Genomic DNA, 17,065 nt, shown 5'->3' with positions numbered 1-17,065 from the left:
AATTAATTAATAATAATTAAATAAATAAAATAAAGAATTTGTTTATAATTATTTAAAATAGTTGACTGACGTCATTTGTCATGAAGACGCCGGATTTGACCGGAACGATTGTTCCGGGGGTTCATTCCACCCGGAGGCCGGAGCACTACAGATGGCGGACTGGACACATTTGTAAACACCAGAGGTGAGTCGTGACTCCGTGTTTTCATCTTAAAATGCCGGGAAGGTTCGGACGCGGTAATCACATTCATAAATGTGAATTCACAAGCTTTGTCCTTATCGATCATTCAAACCCTTCTATTGTCACGAAAAAAAACCTAGCTCATCGTGCTAACAGGCTAGCAAAAAAAACACAGATTTTTTTTAAGAGGTCGAATTAAACCATCGCGGTTGAGGTTTAAAACCCTCATATCTCTTCTAACTTTAGGCTGTTTCACACACCAAGCAACATTATCCTGATCGTATTCGTTAATAAAACGTTTAAATGCCAAAACATCTCGTCATAATTAACAGATCCTTAAAATCCATTAAAATAATGTGCATGATATATATACATTATACTAGCTAGTATATATCAATATCTGTTCAATATATATTTTGATATTAACAATGTCAAGTGTGAGTTACAATTATTAACACACACACAAAGCTGCTCTCATTAGCCCTAACCCGGGTTGAACTGGGTTTACCCCGGTAGAACCGGACTAACCCCAACTCTATGTTGTTCAACGGGCATAGTGGTTTAACCAATCGAACCATCTTAACCACTGTTTACCCAGGCTAACTCAAACGGTTAGTAACCCAGTAACCAGGCTTCAGTACCTTGTATTTTTATTTTAAAGTCAAAGGGGATATTCCGCCTTTTTTCTATTAAAGGCATTAAGGTCAGATTCTTGAAAAAAACACTAATAGATACTTGGTTCCTCACTCCACCAAACAGGTTCAAGAAAAATATGCCGCTCGTTACAATGACGACAGTCATTCTCAACAGATAAATAGGTTAAAATAGACGACTTGTTTTCATTCTCTAATATTAATAATATATTTAATTTGTAGAGCACTTTACATTCAGAAATCTCAAAGTGCTCTACCAGTTTGACCACGATTACCCGAAAAAGTGTTTGAATGGAGGATTTGCCATAGCCGGATGTGGTTGTTCCCTTAGTAAAAGATTCAAATTATACTGTGGTTTATAAAATAGAATCCAGGTTCCTAGTTACTGTTACTCTCATGTGGAGGACCTCTTGGAAGTTGGTTGAGTTGACAAACAACACTCACCTGGGAGTTTGTTGTGTTGACAAACAGCACTAACCGGGGAGTTTGTTGTGTTGACAAACAGCACTAACCGGGGAGTTTGTTGTGTTGACAAACAGCACTAACCTGGGAGTTTGTTGTGTTGACAAACAGCACTAACCGGGGAGATTGTTGTGTTGACAAACAGCACTAACCTGGGAGTTTGTTGTGTTGACAAACAGCACTAACCTAGGAGTTTGTTGTGTTGACAAACAACACTAACCTGGGAGTTTGTTGTGTTGACAAACAGCACTAACCTGGGCCCAGTTTCCCGAAAGCATCGTTAGCCTAAATGGTTCGTGAAGTTCGTCGTACGAGCATCGTACAGTTTCACACCGTTTCCTGAAAGCATCGTTGGTAACGAACGTTGTGAAAACACTCGTAGCTAACGAGGGCTTCAGGGGTACTCGTAGGGTGCTAAGAGCATCGTTACTATAGCCTCAGTGGAGTCACCAGCTGGACATTCCGTGGTATTGCATGTGTTTTATTAAAGGTCCCATGGCATGAAAATCTCACTTTATTTATTAAAGGCTAGAGGAACTCATTACAATGAGTTCCTCTAGCCTGCCTATCGTCTCCCACTGGCTAAAACTTGTGTTTGGTGTAAAGCGAGCACTAGGTATCCTGCTCTCGGAATGTGGCCCCATATGTCGCCATAAGGGGCCAAGTTACCTCCCCTTTCTCTGCCTTGCCCGCCCAGAGAATTTGGCCCGCCAATGAGGCAATGAGCTACGACCGTGCAAGTGCCATGTGTGTGTGTGTGTGTGTGTGTGTGTGTGTGTGATTACAGCGGGCAGCGGGCAGCGCACGGTTCTGTCCACTTCAGATTGATGTGGAAGTGGAAGAATCAGAGACGTCGGAGAACTCGACGCAGTCGTTTGAGATTCATAATATTGTCTTGAGGCACACACAGCTTTTGGCCGTGATAATATATATTATATGATATAGATATCTATGGATAATTTGATATTATTTAGATATAGAGCTCAAAGACTCCCGCCGGAGTGTTCTAGAATATTTACAGAACACGGCCAAAGGCTGTGTGCGCCTCACCATTGCGATACATCCTCTGTAAACAGAGCGCATGGCACCGTGTCCGCAAACTGCTCAGGGCCACACCCCCACCCTCCTCCTTGACCCGCCTCTCTCCTCCTCATTTGCATTTAAGCTACAGACACTGAAACGGCGCCTTTGGGGAAAGCTCAATGTGGGACTGGCTCGTAGTGGCTGTAATTATGCACCACGGCTGAATTTCGGGAACGTCTTGAAATACTGTGTTAGGGGCCCACTAATATCTATATTAAAGCTTCCATAAAGTAGCATGCCATTGGACCTTTAAAACACAACGTCCAATACCACTGAATACCCCAAAAACAGTGGTTAACGCCGATATATTACTCATAGACTACTGTTAGATTTAAACAGCAGACACAGACATGTTAGAGGCCAACAACAACATTAATTATTGCAGCAATTAAAATTCCAAAAATACATGTGCAGCCGAAATGTACCGATCAACCGCCACGTCACAAGGCAACCCTCTCACAAGGCATATAATAAAATCAAATGATTCCATTGCTCTTGTGTCGGAAGTCGCTTTCGAGCGGCACTTGCCGTCTCCCTCTGATTTTAATTAAACCGTCGTGGGTTAAAATGTCCTCATAGTGATCAATGACAGAAGACATCAATTAATCATGCTGAGACTAGCAGGTGTTAGAGAATTTGTGCAGGCGTTTTTTGTTGCGATTGTTGGCCATAAAGCATTTTAGGCGCTTCGGAGGCACTGGAGGCTGTGATGGAGTTCAATATTTCATGGACCGTGTCTAGACAGTAACGAACATCCCTGACCTTAGTGGAGTGCACAATCGCCAATCGCTGTGGGAAACTGCGATGCGTGCCTGAAAGCCGCACGCTTTCCCGCTTACATTGCCCGCACTCATACCCCTGCCCAACACTACGGGCAGGATCTAAAGCTCTCCCAATCTGGTCAGCAATAGCCGTATCAATGTTTAGGCCTAGGCCTAATCATTTGTGTTTAATATCTTGAGAATTCATATTAGTCTATTCTTTCGTAGGTTACTTTGCTTTTGGCCTTGATCGGGAGATTTTCTATGCTGCCACAAAATATAGTTACATCTAACAACATTCTTGCGTCTCCTCCTCCTACAGAGCCCATTTCAGCACCGTGTCAGTGGACAGTTACAAGCCTACGAACGTCGTTAGAGCAGTGCACGCGCGTTCATGTTAGGAGTAGTTTCGGGAAACGCTAAATTTTGGATCATACAAGCGTGGATCCAACGTTACCGGGAAACTAGGCCCTGGGAGTTTGTTGTGTTGACAAACAGCACCAACCTGGGATTGGGGCTCAGGAGGTAGAGCGGGTTGGCTCGTAACTGAAAGGTTGCCGGTACGATCCCCGGCTCCTTCTGGTGTCGAGGTGTCCCTGAGCAAGGCACCTCACCCTGACTGCCCCCGAAGAGCTGGCTATCACCTTGCATGGCTGACTCCTCTGTCAGTGTGTGAATGTGTGCATGAATGGGTGAATGTTGGACAATGTTGTATAGCGCTTTCAATGGCCACTGGTTAGAAAAGCTCTGTATAAATGCAGTCCATTTACCATTTACTATTCACCAACCTGAACAGCATAATCATTGATAGATTGAAAGTCCACAATTTGTACATTTTTTCCCGTCCAGGTGCAGCTCCTGATGGCGGTAGCGTGCTGCTGGAGCGGCAAGCGTGTTCCAAGGTCCCTCACCATGACAGTGTGCCCCTAAACCCCCCAATGCTGTCCGGTCTGTTTGGTTGCCGAGGAAGTGAGCAGTGCTGCGAATAGCCTGACTCTGATTTGCCTAGGCTGTTTTGTTGCCGTTCAGTATAAGGATCGGGCAAAGACTTGTCTCTTTGGCCCTGACTAGCCTTGATGTTGATCAAGGCTTAATCGGTATACCCAACACTCGTTGGCTCAGTTTGTTGTCTTGCTGTTCGTTAAGGACCAGGAAAGAGCAAAAACGTGTCTCTTTTGCCCCCTCTTCATCACCTCCTTCCACACTCCTCTTTATGCTCATAGTCCCATTGTACTTTTGGTTTCAAAGTGGACAAAATGTCTTGAAGAAATGCCTGAAGACGAAATGAATGTGGTCGCCAGGGCTACAACCGTCGATCAAGTCTCAAACTCACCGTCGGGGAGTGAATGAATGCGGTCGTCAGGGTTACCACACCGTCAATCAAGTATCAAGCGAACAAGCGAACGGCGAGGACGTTAGGATGGAGGTGGCGGAGGCACTCGACAACGCACAGGACATCAGCCCGGCGTTGGAGGCCACAGAGGACTTCCTCCACTGCCTGGACGGTATCTACGACCGAAACCGCTGCCAGAACCACATAGCGGACCACCAGGAAGCGTCCAATAGTGGTGGGGGGAAATTTGGTAGGGGATTTTGTTCAGTATTGCGAAGTTTTTGCGCGCACAATAATGCCAATACTGTACAGCAAAATATTGCAATATTTGTTTTTCTACACTTTATTTTTTTTTTTGATGGTGTGTAGCATGTCGACCAACTCCTTTTTTTTTCCCAACAAAAATGCCAAGATTCCGAAATTAATTTAAAGCTGACATATTACACCACCAGGTGTGGCGCACTGATAGATCAGTCTACCAGGCTAGGGTTAGGGCTTGTCATGTCAGAAGAGGCAGATTTTCAAAAGGGCTTGTAACGGCTAATCACACTCACACCTCGTGGTATAATATGGGACCTTTAACATTTTGTGTGATGACCCTGCAGTCAACCGGACTGGACTAGCAGTACACATTTTTGTTAATTTTTCTCAATTTCATATTTATATGATTATTCTTAGGGTTTATGTTACTCTATTATGTCTGCTTTATGTTACTCTCTTGTATTTAAATAATAGTAAGTTATGTGCTGGGAGCTCAGCATTCGTATGAGAGGTCTTCTATTCAGAGAATAATTACAAAAGGTTTAATTATAATTATTAAAAGGTCCTGTGTCCTGAATGTTCAAGGACAAAGTTTATGCACTTGTTAAATATGACATTTGAAGTGAGTTGAGTCTTATTTTCCTGAATTTTGTACTGCCTTTGAATAACATGGGGGACATGAATCACAATATATTGCAGAATCTAATAGCAGTACTTGCTGTGTCGCAATAGGTTAAGAATCAAAATAATACTGAATTGTGGCCAAAGTATCACAATAGACCTCTGAAGAATAAGTACCGCCTCCGAGCCTCCGGTTCCCTCGGTCAAATGGAAGAACATGGGGTTCTTGAATGATTGTACATAACATGATCGTACATAACGATTATTAATGCTTCTTTAACGGCAACAAAATGTCAGAATACATGTCGTTAGCCTCATAGCATAATGGCTTCAGTCATATTTTGTCAAAATTGTGATATCCAACCTAACTCTACTCTCCTAACGTTGCTGATTCACTCTGCCTCACTGGCTAAAGCATAAGCCAGTCAGTGCTTTTTACATTCCATAATCACTATCTGCCTGAGTCATCCATTGTTATATGTTTGACTGTAAATTGAAATCAGGATCAGAATCGTCCTGAAACAGCCTAATCGGTGCATGCCTAGTTATGATCATATATAACGCTATGCCTCATCAATGGACCTCTGAAGAATAAGTCCCGCCTCTTTTTCCATCTAGTTTCCACTGTAGTTTTGGATTGTCCGTGCCGTTAAAGTAGCATTAATAATCGTTTACTAATATAACAGCACCGACAACCGAGGTCGAAACTAGATGGAAAAAGTGTGTGGTTCAAAACGTGACGTAGCTTTTACTTCTTTGCCACCTACAGTTTGTTATGTACGATCATTCAAAAAAACGGCATGTTATTTCCCATAGACATTTGACCGAGGGAACTGGAGCCTCGGAGGCGGGACTTATTCCTGGCCTATAGCAATACTTGCTGGGTCGCAATAGGTTAAGAATCGCAATACTATCGAATCGTGGCCCAAATATCGCAATACTATCGAATCGTGACATTTTGGCCAATTCCCCCCCCCCACCTAGGGTCCAACGGACACCCGGAGACACGGAACAACGCCGCAGCCAATGTGTGGTGCCTGCTCACTGGGGAGCGCTCCTCTGAGCTGGGGCCCATGTCGTTCGCCTGGACCGGCGCCAACGGGCTGAGGCCCGGCAGGAAGTGGCGGGCGCAGTCCACCAACGACCTGGCCTCACAGGCCCAGGAGTGCGGTAGGGGCTGTGCTGGAGGGAGGGAGGGAGTTTTTGTTTCTAAAAGAGTCTAAAGGTTAAAGTAGAGGGAGACGGAGAGAATGTTTATTTTGTACATTAAATGTTTTATAGAAACAACAGCTGGATACATATTTCTACATCATTTTCTCCTTGAGCATTTTGTGTATTTTTATTTCTCAGTACGCAGTTACAAAGGGTTTTTTAGTGCAGAGAAATGCAGACGAAACGCATCATATTGTCAAACTCAAAAATAATCCCGTGAATAATCGTGATTTCAATATTGACCAACATTTTCATGATTTCAATATTGACCAAAATAATTGGGATTTATGATAATTTTTTCTCATAACCAAGCAGCCCTAGCTTTGGGTTAGCATTTGCTTTCAGTTAGACGTTTCCACTGACGTGCAGAGTTATGGTAGCCTAGCTCCTGATTATGTGACGAGATTACACTTGATTACTGCCAGTAACACGGCAAGATTGTGGTAATCGACAGACTTATCCATGAGCATTTTTTGTCTAGGTGGGATATGTATGTATATACGTATAGTGTTGAGCGTGTGTGTGAGCACCTACATTTCAATGCTGGGATGAATAAAGTGGATCTTCTCTTATCGTCACCAGCCCTAGAGTGCGGTCCCGTATCCAACGCAGCCTTCCGTAAGGGCCACCACCGCTCGCGGTCGGACGTCCACTACCGGCCGTCTGCCTGCAACGACAACGTGAGGCCCGCCGTCGCTGTCCAGACCAGGGCGCCCAAGGATGCCGACTGGGATGGTGAGCGACTCCGAGTCCTTGTGCATTTAGTTTTGGATTCATCAAGTAGTGTGGGCCCAGTGCACTTTTCACCCTCTGAGTTTATTTTATATATATATATATATATAATTAGCTACTAGTTTGGGGTCAACCGGAGAATTTCGGTGTTCCAACAGTTTTCAGCAGTGCTAACATATTTGCACAAGGGTTTTCTAACCATCAACCAGCCTTTTAACACGATAAAACAACGTAGCGTTAGAACACAGGAGGGACGGGCCCTGAAATGGGATTTGGATATCGGCTAAAAGCCTCAGCAGAATCTCCTAAATGTAAATGCCTCAACATTCCCAGTACCACCAGTGACCTCCCCCACCCACCTCTCACCCCCTCCCCATCCCCTCCCTCCCCCCCAGCCGACCGAGACGGCGGCCGTCCCATCGTGGTGAAACAAGCTGACCTGGAGCGTCGCCACGGCACCGGCTGGTCCCGCTGCCGCCTGCAGCTGACGCCCTGCGAGCTCCGCCTCTACGGCCCCGCCCACTCTGCAAGTTCCGCCCCCTACCGCCTGGTCACCGCCTACTCCCTCTCCCACTGCCAGAGCGTGTGCTCCCCGGCGCCGCTAGACCCCGCCCACGCGTCCAAGGCCACCAGCCCCGCCCCCGTTGCCCCCGACGACCGCACCTTCCACGCGCTCTTCTTCAACAGCACACACCTCCACCTGCGGGCGGAGAGCCGGCGCGAGGCCGTGGAGTGGCGGCGGCTGATCTGGGAGCGCGTCCTCGCCTCCCGTCCCCTCGACAACGGGCGTGGCACCACGGAGACGATGGCGATGGCGGTCCCGGCGGTCCCGTCCCAGCGGCCCAGCGCCCTCCCCCTCTTCTCCCCGTCGCCGCGGAGCCCGGACGCCCTGAAGGTGGGGGTGCTCCACCTGCTGACGGAGCCCGGGGGCTGGAGGGCCTTCACGTTCGTGCTGAGCCGCACCGCACTCCGGGCGTTCCTGACGGAGGGTCGGGGCCCCGTGTCGGAACCGGCGTTCCGGTATCAACTGGCCACCTGTCTGGGAGTGGAGAAAGAGGAGAGGGATACGAGGAGTTGTCCGGGTGAAACCGGGAACACCGGGAAGGTAGGGCTGTGCGATTAGTCGAATTTTGATCTTGATTTAGGTCTTTTGGGGTCGAGCTATCTAGAGTAATATAATCGAGTTCAAACAATTATTATTATTAATATGTCTTTTTTTTAAAGGTGACATATTACGCCGCCAGGTGTGTCCACCTAGATGTGTGCTGTATAGATCAGTCCACCAGCCTACCCAGTGGACCGAAGCAAACGTTGCTCATCTATCCGTCATACATCTAGGTGGACACGCCCACTTCAAAACGGCTTGCAACGGCTAATCACCCACACACCTGGTGGTTTAATTTGTCACCTTTTAATCTGTTTGTATATTTGTAGAACAGCTGGATACATATTTGTACATTCTTTTCTATTTGAACATTTTGTGTATTTTCTCAGTTCTCAGTTACAAAGTGTTTTTTTGGGGAGCGATGCTGAATAAATGCATCATGGTTTCAAACTCAAAAAGAATCCTTAGAGAAATCGTGATTTCAATATTGACCAAATGAATCAAAGTCATGACTTTTTCCCAGGCCTACGGGAACGTCTTCAAGGCGGCGTTCCCTAAAGAAGTGGTGGTGCTCCGGGCGGAGAGCGCGTCAGAGGCTCAGAGCTGGGTGGAGGTCCTGGGCGAGGCACTGCAGGTGCAGCGCCCCGGCCTCAGACCCAGCGAGGAGCTCTGCAAGGTATTCCTGCTGACCTATTCAATTCATTAGCACACAAATATACCACATATGTCCGTCGTGGACAGTTTATTCAATGTTTACGCACATATTATATGCATCCTTGTTTCACACAAGGTTGGTTTATTTATAACTTATAAGCCTACAAAAAATGTAATTAATCTAATTTTGATCGTGATTTCGATTTTTGGGTCAAACGACCTCCAAACGAATATGATCGAGTTGAAACGATTTTATTTATTTTATTTTTAAGTATATTTATTTTTTGAATAAAACTTTGGGTCAAACGATCTCTAAACTAATACAATCAAGATTATTATTATTATTATTATTATTATTATTATTTTAAGTATATTTATAAACACTTGATGTTTCACAATAAAAAATAATCCATTGAATAATCGCGTTTTAAGTATTGACCAAAATGGTAAATGGACTGCATTTATATAGAGCTTTTATGCAAAGCGCTTTAAATATTGCCTGACATTCGCCCTTTCATTCACATACCAGCGGCAGAGTCGACACCGCAGGGCGACAGCCAGCTGGTCAGGAGCAGTTAGGGTGGGGTGCCTTGCTCAGGGACACCTCCACACTCTAGGAGCTAGGAGGAGCCGGGGATCCAACTAGCAACCTTGTGGCTACCAGCCAATCCGCTTTACCTCCTGATCTACTGCCGCCCATAATAATCGGAAGTAATTGTGATTCTGATTTTTCTCCGTAATGGAGCAGCCCTACAGCCAGGAGGACGCGCTGAAGGTGGTCCTACACCGGTGTAAGGAGCAGCAGCCGAGGGAGGGTCCCCAGGAGAAGGCCCCTGTCACAACCAGCTTCCTCAGTATCCTCACCTGCCTGGCCGTGGAGAAGGGGCTGACCGCGCAGAGCTTCAGGTGTGCAGGTAAGGGGTCGTGGAAAGGTACACACAGTCGCTTTGACATGATTGTTTATCCGCACACTTATTTACACTATTTCATATATGGACGGTTTATTCAAAGTATTATTATTATTAGTATAGTATTATTACCGATACACGTAAAAACCGCAAATATCGGCCGATTATATCGGTCGATCACTAGTATAAACGCTTGATGTAATCTTTACCAAACGCTCTACTCTTAGGCTGCCAGGGCCAGGTTGGCTTGTCTGGAGGCCGAGCCAAGGTTTGCTGCTACAGTGGCTGGTACTACTGCACCGGCTGTCACCAGGACAACACCTTCATCATCCCCGCTCGTCTTCTGCACAACTGGGACACCGGCCAGCACAAGGTGGGGACAAACACGCACGTCTCATTACCTTTTGAGGAGGTTTTTAAGGACGGGTTAGTGAAGTAACCCTAGATAAGTTAATTACCTTAACTAACCCTAACCCTTCTCACCTTATCTTAGCTGAGTGACTAACCATAGCTAAGTTACTAACCCTAACCCTAGCTATGTTACTAACCCTAGATAAGTTACTAGCCCTCGCTGAGCGAGTAACCCTAGCTAAGTGACTAACCCAAACTCTAGCCAAGTTAAGCTAAATATGCATTAACTGCACAACAACGGCAACCCCTAAACGCCCCGTTTTGACCCTTGGCCCCCAGGTGTCCAAGCAGGCCAAGGAGTTCCTGGAGTTTGTGTACGAGGAGCCCCTGCTGGACGTGCAGCGGCTCAACCCCTTCCTCTACCAGCACTGTGAGGCCCTCAGTGCCGTGCTGCGACTCAGGCAGCGGCTGCAGTCGCTGCGGGCCTACCTCTTCAGCTGCAGGGCCGTCGTGGCCGAGGACCTCAGGAGACGGTAGGGCTAAGGGTTAAGGGTTGGACCCCAGGAGACGGTAGGGTTAAGGGTTAAGGGTTGGACTCCAGGAGACGGTAGGGTTAAGGGTTAAGGGTTGGACCCCAGGAGACGGTAGGGTTAAGGGTTAAGGGTTGGACTCCAGGAGACGGTAGGGTTAAGGGTTGGACCTCAGGAGACGGTAGGGTTAAGGGTTAAGGGTTGGACCCCAGGAGACGGTAGGGTTAAGGGTTAAGGGTTGGACCCCAGGAGACGGTAGGGTTAAGGGTTGGACCTCAGGAGACGGTAGGGTTAAGGGTTAAGGGTTGGACCCCAAGAGACGGTAGGGTTAAGGGTTGGACCCCAGGAGACGGTAGGGTTAAGGGTTAAGGGTTGGACTCCAGGAGACGGTAGGGTTAAGGGTTGGACCTCAGGAGATGGTAGGGTTAAGGGTTAAGGGTTGGACCCCAAGAGACGGTAGGGTTAAGGGTTAAGGGTTGGACCCCAGGAGACGGTAGGGTTAAGGGTTGGACCTCAGGAGACGGTAGGGTTAAGGGTTAAGGGTTGGACCCCAAGAGACGGTAGTGTTAAGGGTTAAGGGTTGGACCTCAGGAGACGGTAGGGTTAAGAGTTGGACCCCAGGAGACGGTAGGGTTAAGGGTTGGACCTCAGGAGACGGTAGGGTTAAGGGTTGGACCTCAGGAGACGGTAGGGTTAAGGGTTGGACCTCAGGAGACGGTAGGGTTAAGTGTTGGACCTCAGGAGATGGTAGGGTTAAGGGTTGGGCCTCAGGAGACGGTAGGGTTAAGGGTTAAGGGTTGGACCTCAGGAGACGGTAGGGTTAAGGGTTAGACCTCAGGAGACGGTAGGGTTAAGGGTTGGACCTCAGGAGACGGTAGGGTTAAGGGTTAGCATCACAGGCTTTAGGGTAAGGGTTACCATGACGGGTATTTAAGGGTAAGCACGACAGGCTTTAATGGTAGCCCCTTACCTGGACCGTAGAATATGGGAGGATTAAGGGTATGCATTTAATGGTAGCCCCTCATTTGGACCTAAGAATAAGGGAGGGTTAAGGATTAGAATGACAGGCTTTTTAGGGTAGCCCCTCATTTTGACCTTATTATAAGATGAGGGTTAGCATGACAGGTATTTAAGGGTAGCCCCCTTACTTGGAGTTTATTTGACGATAAGACAAAGGTTAATATTCGTAACCGGAAGGTTGCTAGTTCGATCCCCGGATCCTCCTAAGCCGAGTGTTGCGGTGTCCCTGAGCAAGGCACCTCGCCCTTACTGCTCCTGACGAGCTGGCTGTCGCCCTGTGTGGTCGACTCCGCCGTCAGTGTGTGAATGTGTGAATGAATAGGTGAATGTGAGGCAATATTGTAAAGCGCTATGACTGGCCGCTGGTTAGGAAAGCGCTGTATAAATGCAGGTAATTTACCATGTACTTAAGCTAATCTGCTCTGTTTTCATGGATTCAGGATCTTCCCCAGGGAGTACCTACTGCAGCACATCCACCTGTACTCCATCGCAGACCTTCAACAGGTAATGACACCGCAGAAGGAACACAGACCTTCAATGGTATTTGTATAGCCCTCAATCACAGGTACAGTCTCAAAGGGCTTAACACGCCGTATAGTTATCACAGCCCCCTGACCCTAGCCCCCCAGCATTTGTCAGACGCTTTCATCCAAAGCGACTTACCAATAAGTACATTTGTCAGAAGAAAGAGGAACAACAATTTATCGCTGTCGGTGCAGTAAGGATGTTCATAAAACCAATTGCCAAGCACTAACAATCACTAGGTTAACCCATTCCCCATATACAACAAGGATAGCTAGGAGAACCCTTTCTTTATACAGTTATCGTTTACTCGCAAACCATTAATGTAAATGAGCATACAGTTATTGACTGTTATGGACATCAAGCGACCTCGAATCACTGAAACATCGCAGATATTTTTCTTTTAAGTCTTTTGGTTTTTCAAAATCGACCGCTCCGGAAAATAAGCCACAGCGAAAGTTTTGGCTCGTAAAAAAAAATGGATTTTCTGAAAATTACAGCAATTTACCTTGACCAAAAGCAAAGTTTTGAAAAAGGCTTGCCATAGGTTAACATTTACATTTAGGGAATGTAGCAGACGCTTTTATCCAAAGTGAATTACAACGGTTCATTCACACATTCACACACCAACGGCGGAGTCAAACACGCAGGGCGACAGCCAGCTTGTCTGGAGCAGTCAATGTGAGGCGTCTTGCTGAAGGCAACCTCGAAAATCAGTTTAGGAGGAGCCGGGGATCAAACTAGCAATCTTCCGGTTACCAGCCAACCCGCTCTCTATCCTGAGCTACTGCCGCCCTCCTGAGGTTCTGCACATCGCGGGGACAGCCCTCTTCCTCCTCCTCATCGCCCTCTCGGCTCTCTTCCAGGTGATCGATGGTAAGCTGGCCCCCTTCCTGTCCAAGGTGATCAAGTTCGCCAGCTCCCACGTGTTCAGCTGCAGCCTCTGTCAGGAGAAGGGCTTCATCTGTGAACTCTGCAAAGAAGGCCAGGTCATCTACCCCTTCCAGGAGAGTGCCACCAAGAGGTACCAACCAGCACACACTCAGAGACACATCGCTGAAACCACCGGCGCGACTAAATGATTGTTTGAATACATATTTTTCTGCACAGCATTTTTGCACTAGAATCAACCGTAGCTGGTGCCACTACCACTGGAACACTTTACTTGAACACTTTTCACTTTACACTCTACACTACACCTCATTACTTAATATAACTTATTACCACGGTCTTAGTTTCTCTTATTATCGCTTACTTAATTATATTTTATTATTATTTAATATTGTGATCTATGCTGCTACTTATTTTAACTTATTTTTTACTTATTCTTCTCTTATGACTTACTTTTATTTTATTCTTATTTTTTATTATTGTAATCTATGCTGCTACTTATTTTTTGATATTTTTATTTTGACTTTTATTTAATTTATCTTGTATGGTCGCTGCTATGTGGCTCTTTGGGAACTAAGCCTAAAGGTATGCGTTAGGCGCGTAACGCGCCTAACCTGACGCTTGATCATGTGTGTCACAAAAATGGTTCAACGCGCCTAACGCGCCTACGCAGCTAGATGAGCCCGCCCAAAACTTTTTTTTTTTCTACTTTTCTTTTGCTCCACAAACAAGGCTGGGATCACCACCATCGCTGCGCTGTATTTCTTGTGGGAGTTCGAGGAGAGTTGGAAACCCAAACGCCGCCGTGTTTGATAGAGCTTAGATCGGGCCCAGAAAATCAAGCCCGACCCGGCCCGAGCCCGTTCTTTCCGAGCCCAGCCCTGTGAAAAATAACTTCACACGGTGTGTCTTTTTACAATTTTTGCGTTACCAGCATTCGTAGTGTTGATCAGCAGAGAAATAGTCCGCAAAAGACGCTGACGTCGCTTAGCAACCGAAGACGCTGGGGTTGGCAAGTTACCTGACATTGAGAAGACCCGTGTAATAAAGGCCTATAATATTTCTGTTTATGGCATAGAGTTCTCCTCAGATTAGGCCAATAAAGCAATACTTAAAAAAACAAAAACACAAACGCTCGATCAAGGGCCCGGCCCGAGGATAGTGGTGGGAAATATCGGCCCGCGGGTCGGCTTGGGCTCGGGCAGAGAATCTAAACTCTAGTGCATGACGTCCTCCCTAGGCGCTCACAGCTGGGTGAGTTGCACCACCTCCTTATTGTTTCAGCACACACTGAAACGAGGACTTGGTCGTCCATGTTCTTTCTGCTTCTGTGCGTCCTCCGTCTCTCTGCCAGTGACATCAGGTCAAGCTCAACGCTGATTGGCTACCGCGGCTATGCGTCACGCATCGGAGCGTAAAAAGTTCGATTTGTTGAACTCCGCACGTAGGTGTGTTGGGCGCGTTGTTTAGGTGCGTAAAACATGTCTAACGCGCTGCTTTAGCGCGTGTAACGCATCTGCGCGCCTAAACCAATGGTTCTCTATGCAAAAATGCAGATTTTCTACGCCTCTAACGCACGTAACGCATCCAGTGTGGCCGTACCTTAAGTCCTTGTACAATAAGATGTAATAAAGTAATTCCGATTCTGAATGAACAGGCCGTCTTGCCAGTATTTGCATTATCAGAAGCAGCACTGAAATTATATCAAGAGAACCAGTAGGCAATTAGGCCAACTGCTGCTCTGTATAATACACTTATGCGTTACACCATACATTAAGACTTCATGACACTATAAACATTGAAAATGTTACGAGCCTCCCTAAGCAACAACAAGCTATAGTACACATCTTAATGGGGAATTTCTGCATCACTGCATTTTAATAACCGATTGTGTCTGTCTGTCTCTCTGCCTCTCTCTCTGCCTTTCTCTGGCTCTGTCTCTGTCTCTGTCTCTCTCTCCGTCTCTCTCTCTCTCTCTCTCTACCGCTCTGCCTCTCTCAGGTGTAAAGGCTGTGACGCCGTGTTCCACGCCGAGTGCCACCAGAAGGCCCAGCCGTGCCCCCGCTGCGTGCGCCGCGAGATGCACACCAGGCACTCGGCCTTCTGGGCGAACGAGGACGACGACCCCCCCGACTGCTACCAGAACACCTGAGAGGAGCCCCCAACCCTCAACAGAAGCCCACTGCATTCTGGGAAGCCGGATTTCCCTGCATTAACCGGAATCGGTCGAGTCTGAACAAAAAGGGGAAGGGCTTGTCCCCGAGATTAGCGGTTAGCATTTTGGGCTGATGCTAACTCTGCAAGCTAACATGCTACGTAGCAGGTTAGCTTTACGATTTGTTGCTCCGCTACCGAGTCGGTTTAAATAACAGCGACCGACCACTTTTTCCGAAAATATCGTTTTCCAGGCGTGTCATTTTTTTGGAATTACAGACATTGCCGATTTTATCTTAAATGTAAACACTTAATAATAGTGTATATGCTCCGCCCACGGCTCCTGTAGGCTATCATTAATAGGTTGTTTAACTGACGCACAGCACAATTGATATCTGACTACATAGTGGAGGTGCTAGCTCTAGTCCGAGTTCTGGTTTAGGTTTAACCAGAACAGACACACACACACACACACACACACACACAAGCACACAATCAACCAGGTACATGAGCACACAATCACACAGGTACATGAGCACACACACACACGAGGAAGAAGCAGTGAGCCTCGTGCTGTATGCTAAATAAAGACTCTGTTTTTTCAAAGAAAACTCGTTTTCTCAAAGGACACCGCCTGCAAGACTATAATAAATAAATTATAAACATTATAACCATCCTCAAGATACTTGATAGGTGAAAAAAATACAAGCCTAAGCTAACTCAATATTGGTTTTCAAATTTAATAATTGTGAAACAATGTTATATGCAATATAATGTGTCTCTTGGGTTATGTTCCAACACCGGTGTTTTGTGTTTAAGGACACTATTTATTGTCTTTTTATTTGTAATAATTTTTCTTTATTTCCTCATCAGAATGTCCATTCAGCCAACCCCTTTTTCTGTTACTGTAAATTATTTATTATTTATTTGAATAAATGGTAATAAAATGGCTGATTAACTGTAATTTTCTTCATCATCCTTTAATTAGTATTATTACAAAAATCATAATGGCACGCGCTCACGGGGTAGAGTGCGTGCCATTAAGGCTCAGTCCGGATCGCAGCGACCGGGGTTCGATTCCCACGTGGTCCTTTGCTGCAGGTCCTCCCCTCTATCTCCCATACCTTCCTGTCTATCTCACTCTATCATAAAATGCAAAAAATAAATCTTCAAAAAAATAAATAGTATATAAGATATTAGCAATTCACAAATGCAACTTCATTCAATATCCAACATAGATATTGATAGGCAGCAGTGCAAAACATATTTGCTCTTCTTGTAAATATATATGATAGACTTACTGTATGATGAAATATGAGAGTCAAGATGAAGTGTGTCTTAAATGGATATGAATAATTCAGTTCCCATTGAAGCCAGAAATGATGTCTTCCACCTCTATCAGTAATTTAATAGGCTGTGTATTGATTGCAGGGTGTCATTATCGCATCCTATCATGACCTTGGCTCTGCTGCCCAATCAGAAGTTCTAGGACACATTTTTGATCCTGTGAGAAATACATTTCTTACATTAAAATGACGTTTCATTTAAGCATGGAATGGGGAGCTATGGATCCAAAGGTCCCTCGTTCGAGCCCGGCCGAGAACTTGTCTCTCGTCACCCAAACTCTGCCC

At 46.1% G+C, this 17,065-nt stretch overlaps 2 protein-coding genes across 3 annotated transcripts in view; one reads left to right on the top strand and one right to left on the bottom strand.

The window, feature by feature from the left end:
- Nucleotides 1-17,065, bottom strand: part of mtrf1 (mitochondrial translational release factor 1) — a 140,645-nt gene that overhangs the window by 32,822 nt on the left and 90,758 nt on the right. The window lies entirely within an intron of this gene.
- On the top strand, nucleotides 120-16,329 carry plekhm3 (pleckstrin homology domain containing, family M, member 3). 2 transcript variants are annotated; one of them, XM_079737785.1, is made up of 12 exons: nucleotides 120-184; nucleotides 3,990-4,723; nucleotides 6,340-6,525; nucleotides 7,150-7,302; nucleotides 7,695-8,404; nucleotides 8,928-9,080; nucleotides 9,807-9,972; nucleotides 10,194-10,339; nucleotides 10,657-10,850; nucleotides 12,308-12,371; nucleotides 13,256-13,413; nucleotides 15,282-16,329. In XM_079737785.1, the coding sequence occupies exons 2-12, from the start codon at nucleotides 4,429-4,431 to the stop codon at nucleotides 15,430-15,432; spliced, it is 2,376 nt and encodes a 791-aa protein (XP_079593911.1). In that variant the 5' UTR covers nucleotides 120-184; nucleotides 3,990-4,428; the 3' UTR covers nucleotides 15,433-16,329. The 2 variants fall into 2 exon arrangements, with proteins under 2 accessions (XP_079593911.1, XP_079593910.1); XM_079737784.1 differs by having other exon boundaries at nucleotides 9,804-9,972.

Source organism: Pollachius pollachius, assembly GCF_949987615.1.
Source record: "Pollachius pollachius genome assembly, chromosome: 6".
Taxonomy (NCBI): Eukaryota; Metazoa; Chordata; class Actinopteri; order Gadiformes; family Gadidae; genus Pollachius; species Pollachius pollachius.
Note: the sequence above shows the minus strand (reverse complement) of the source record. Positions and strands in the feature narration are given on the sequence as shown.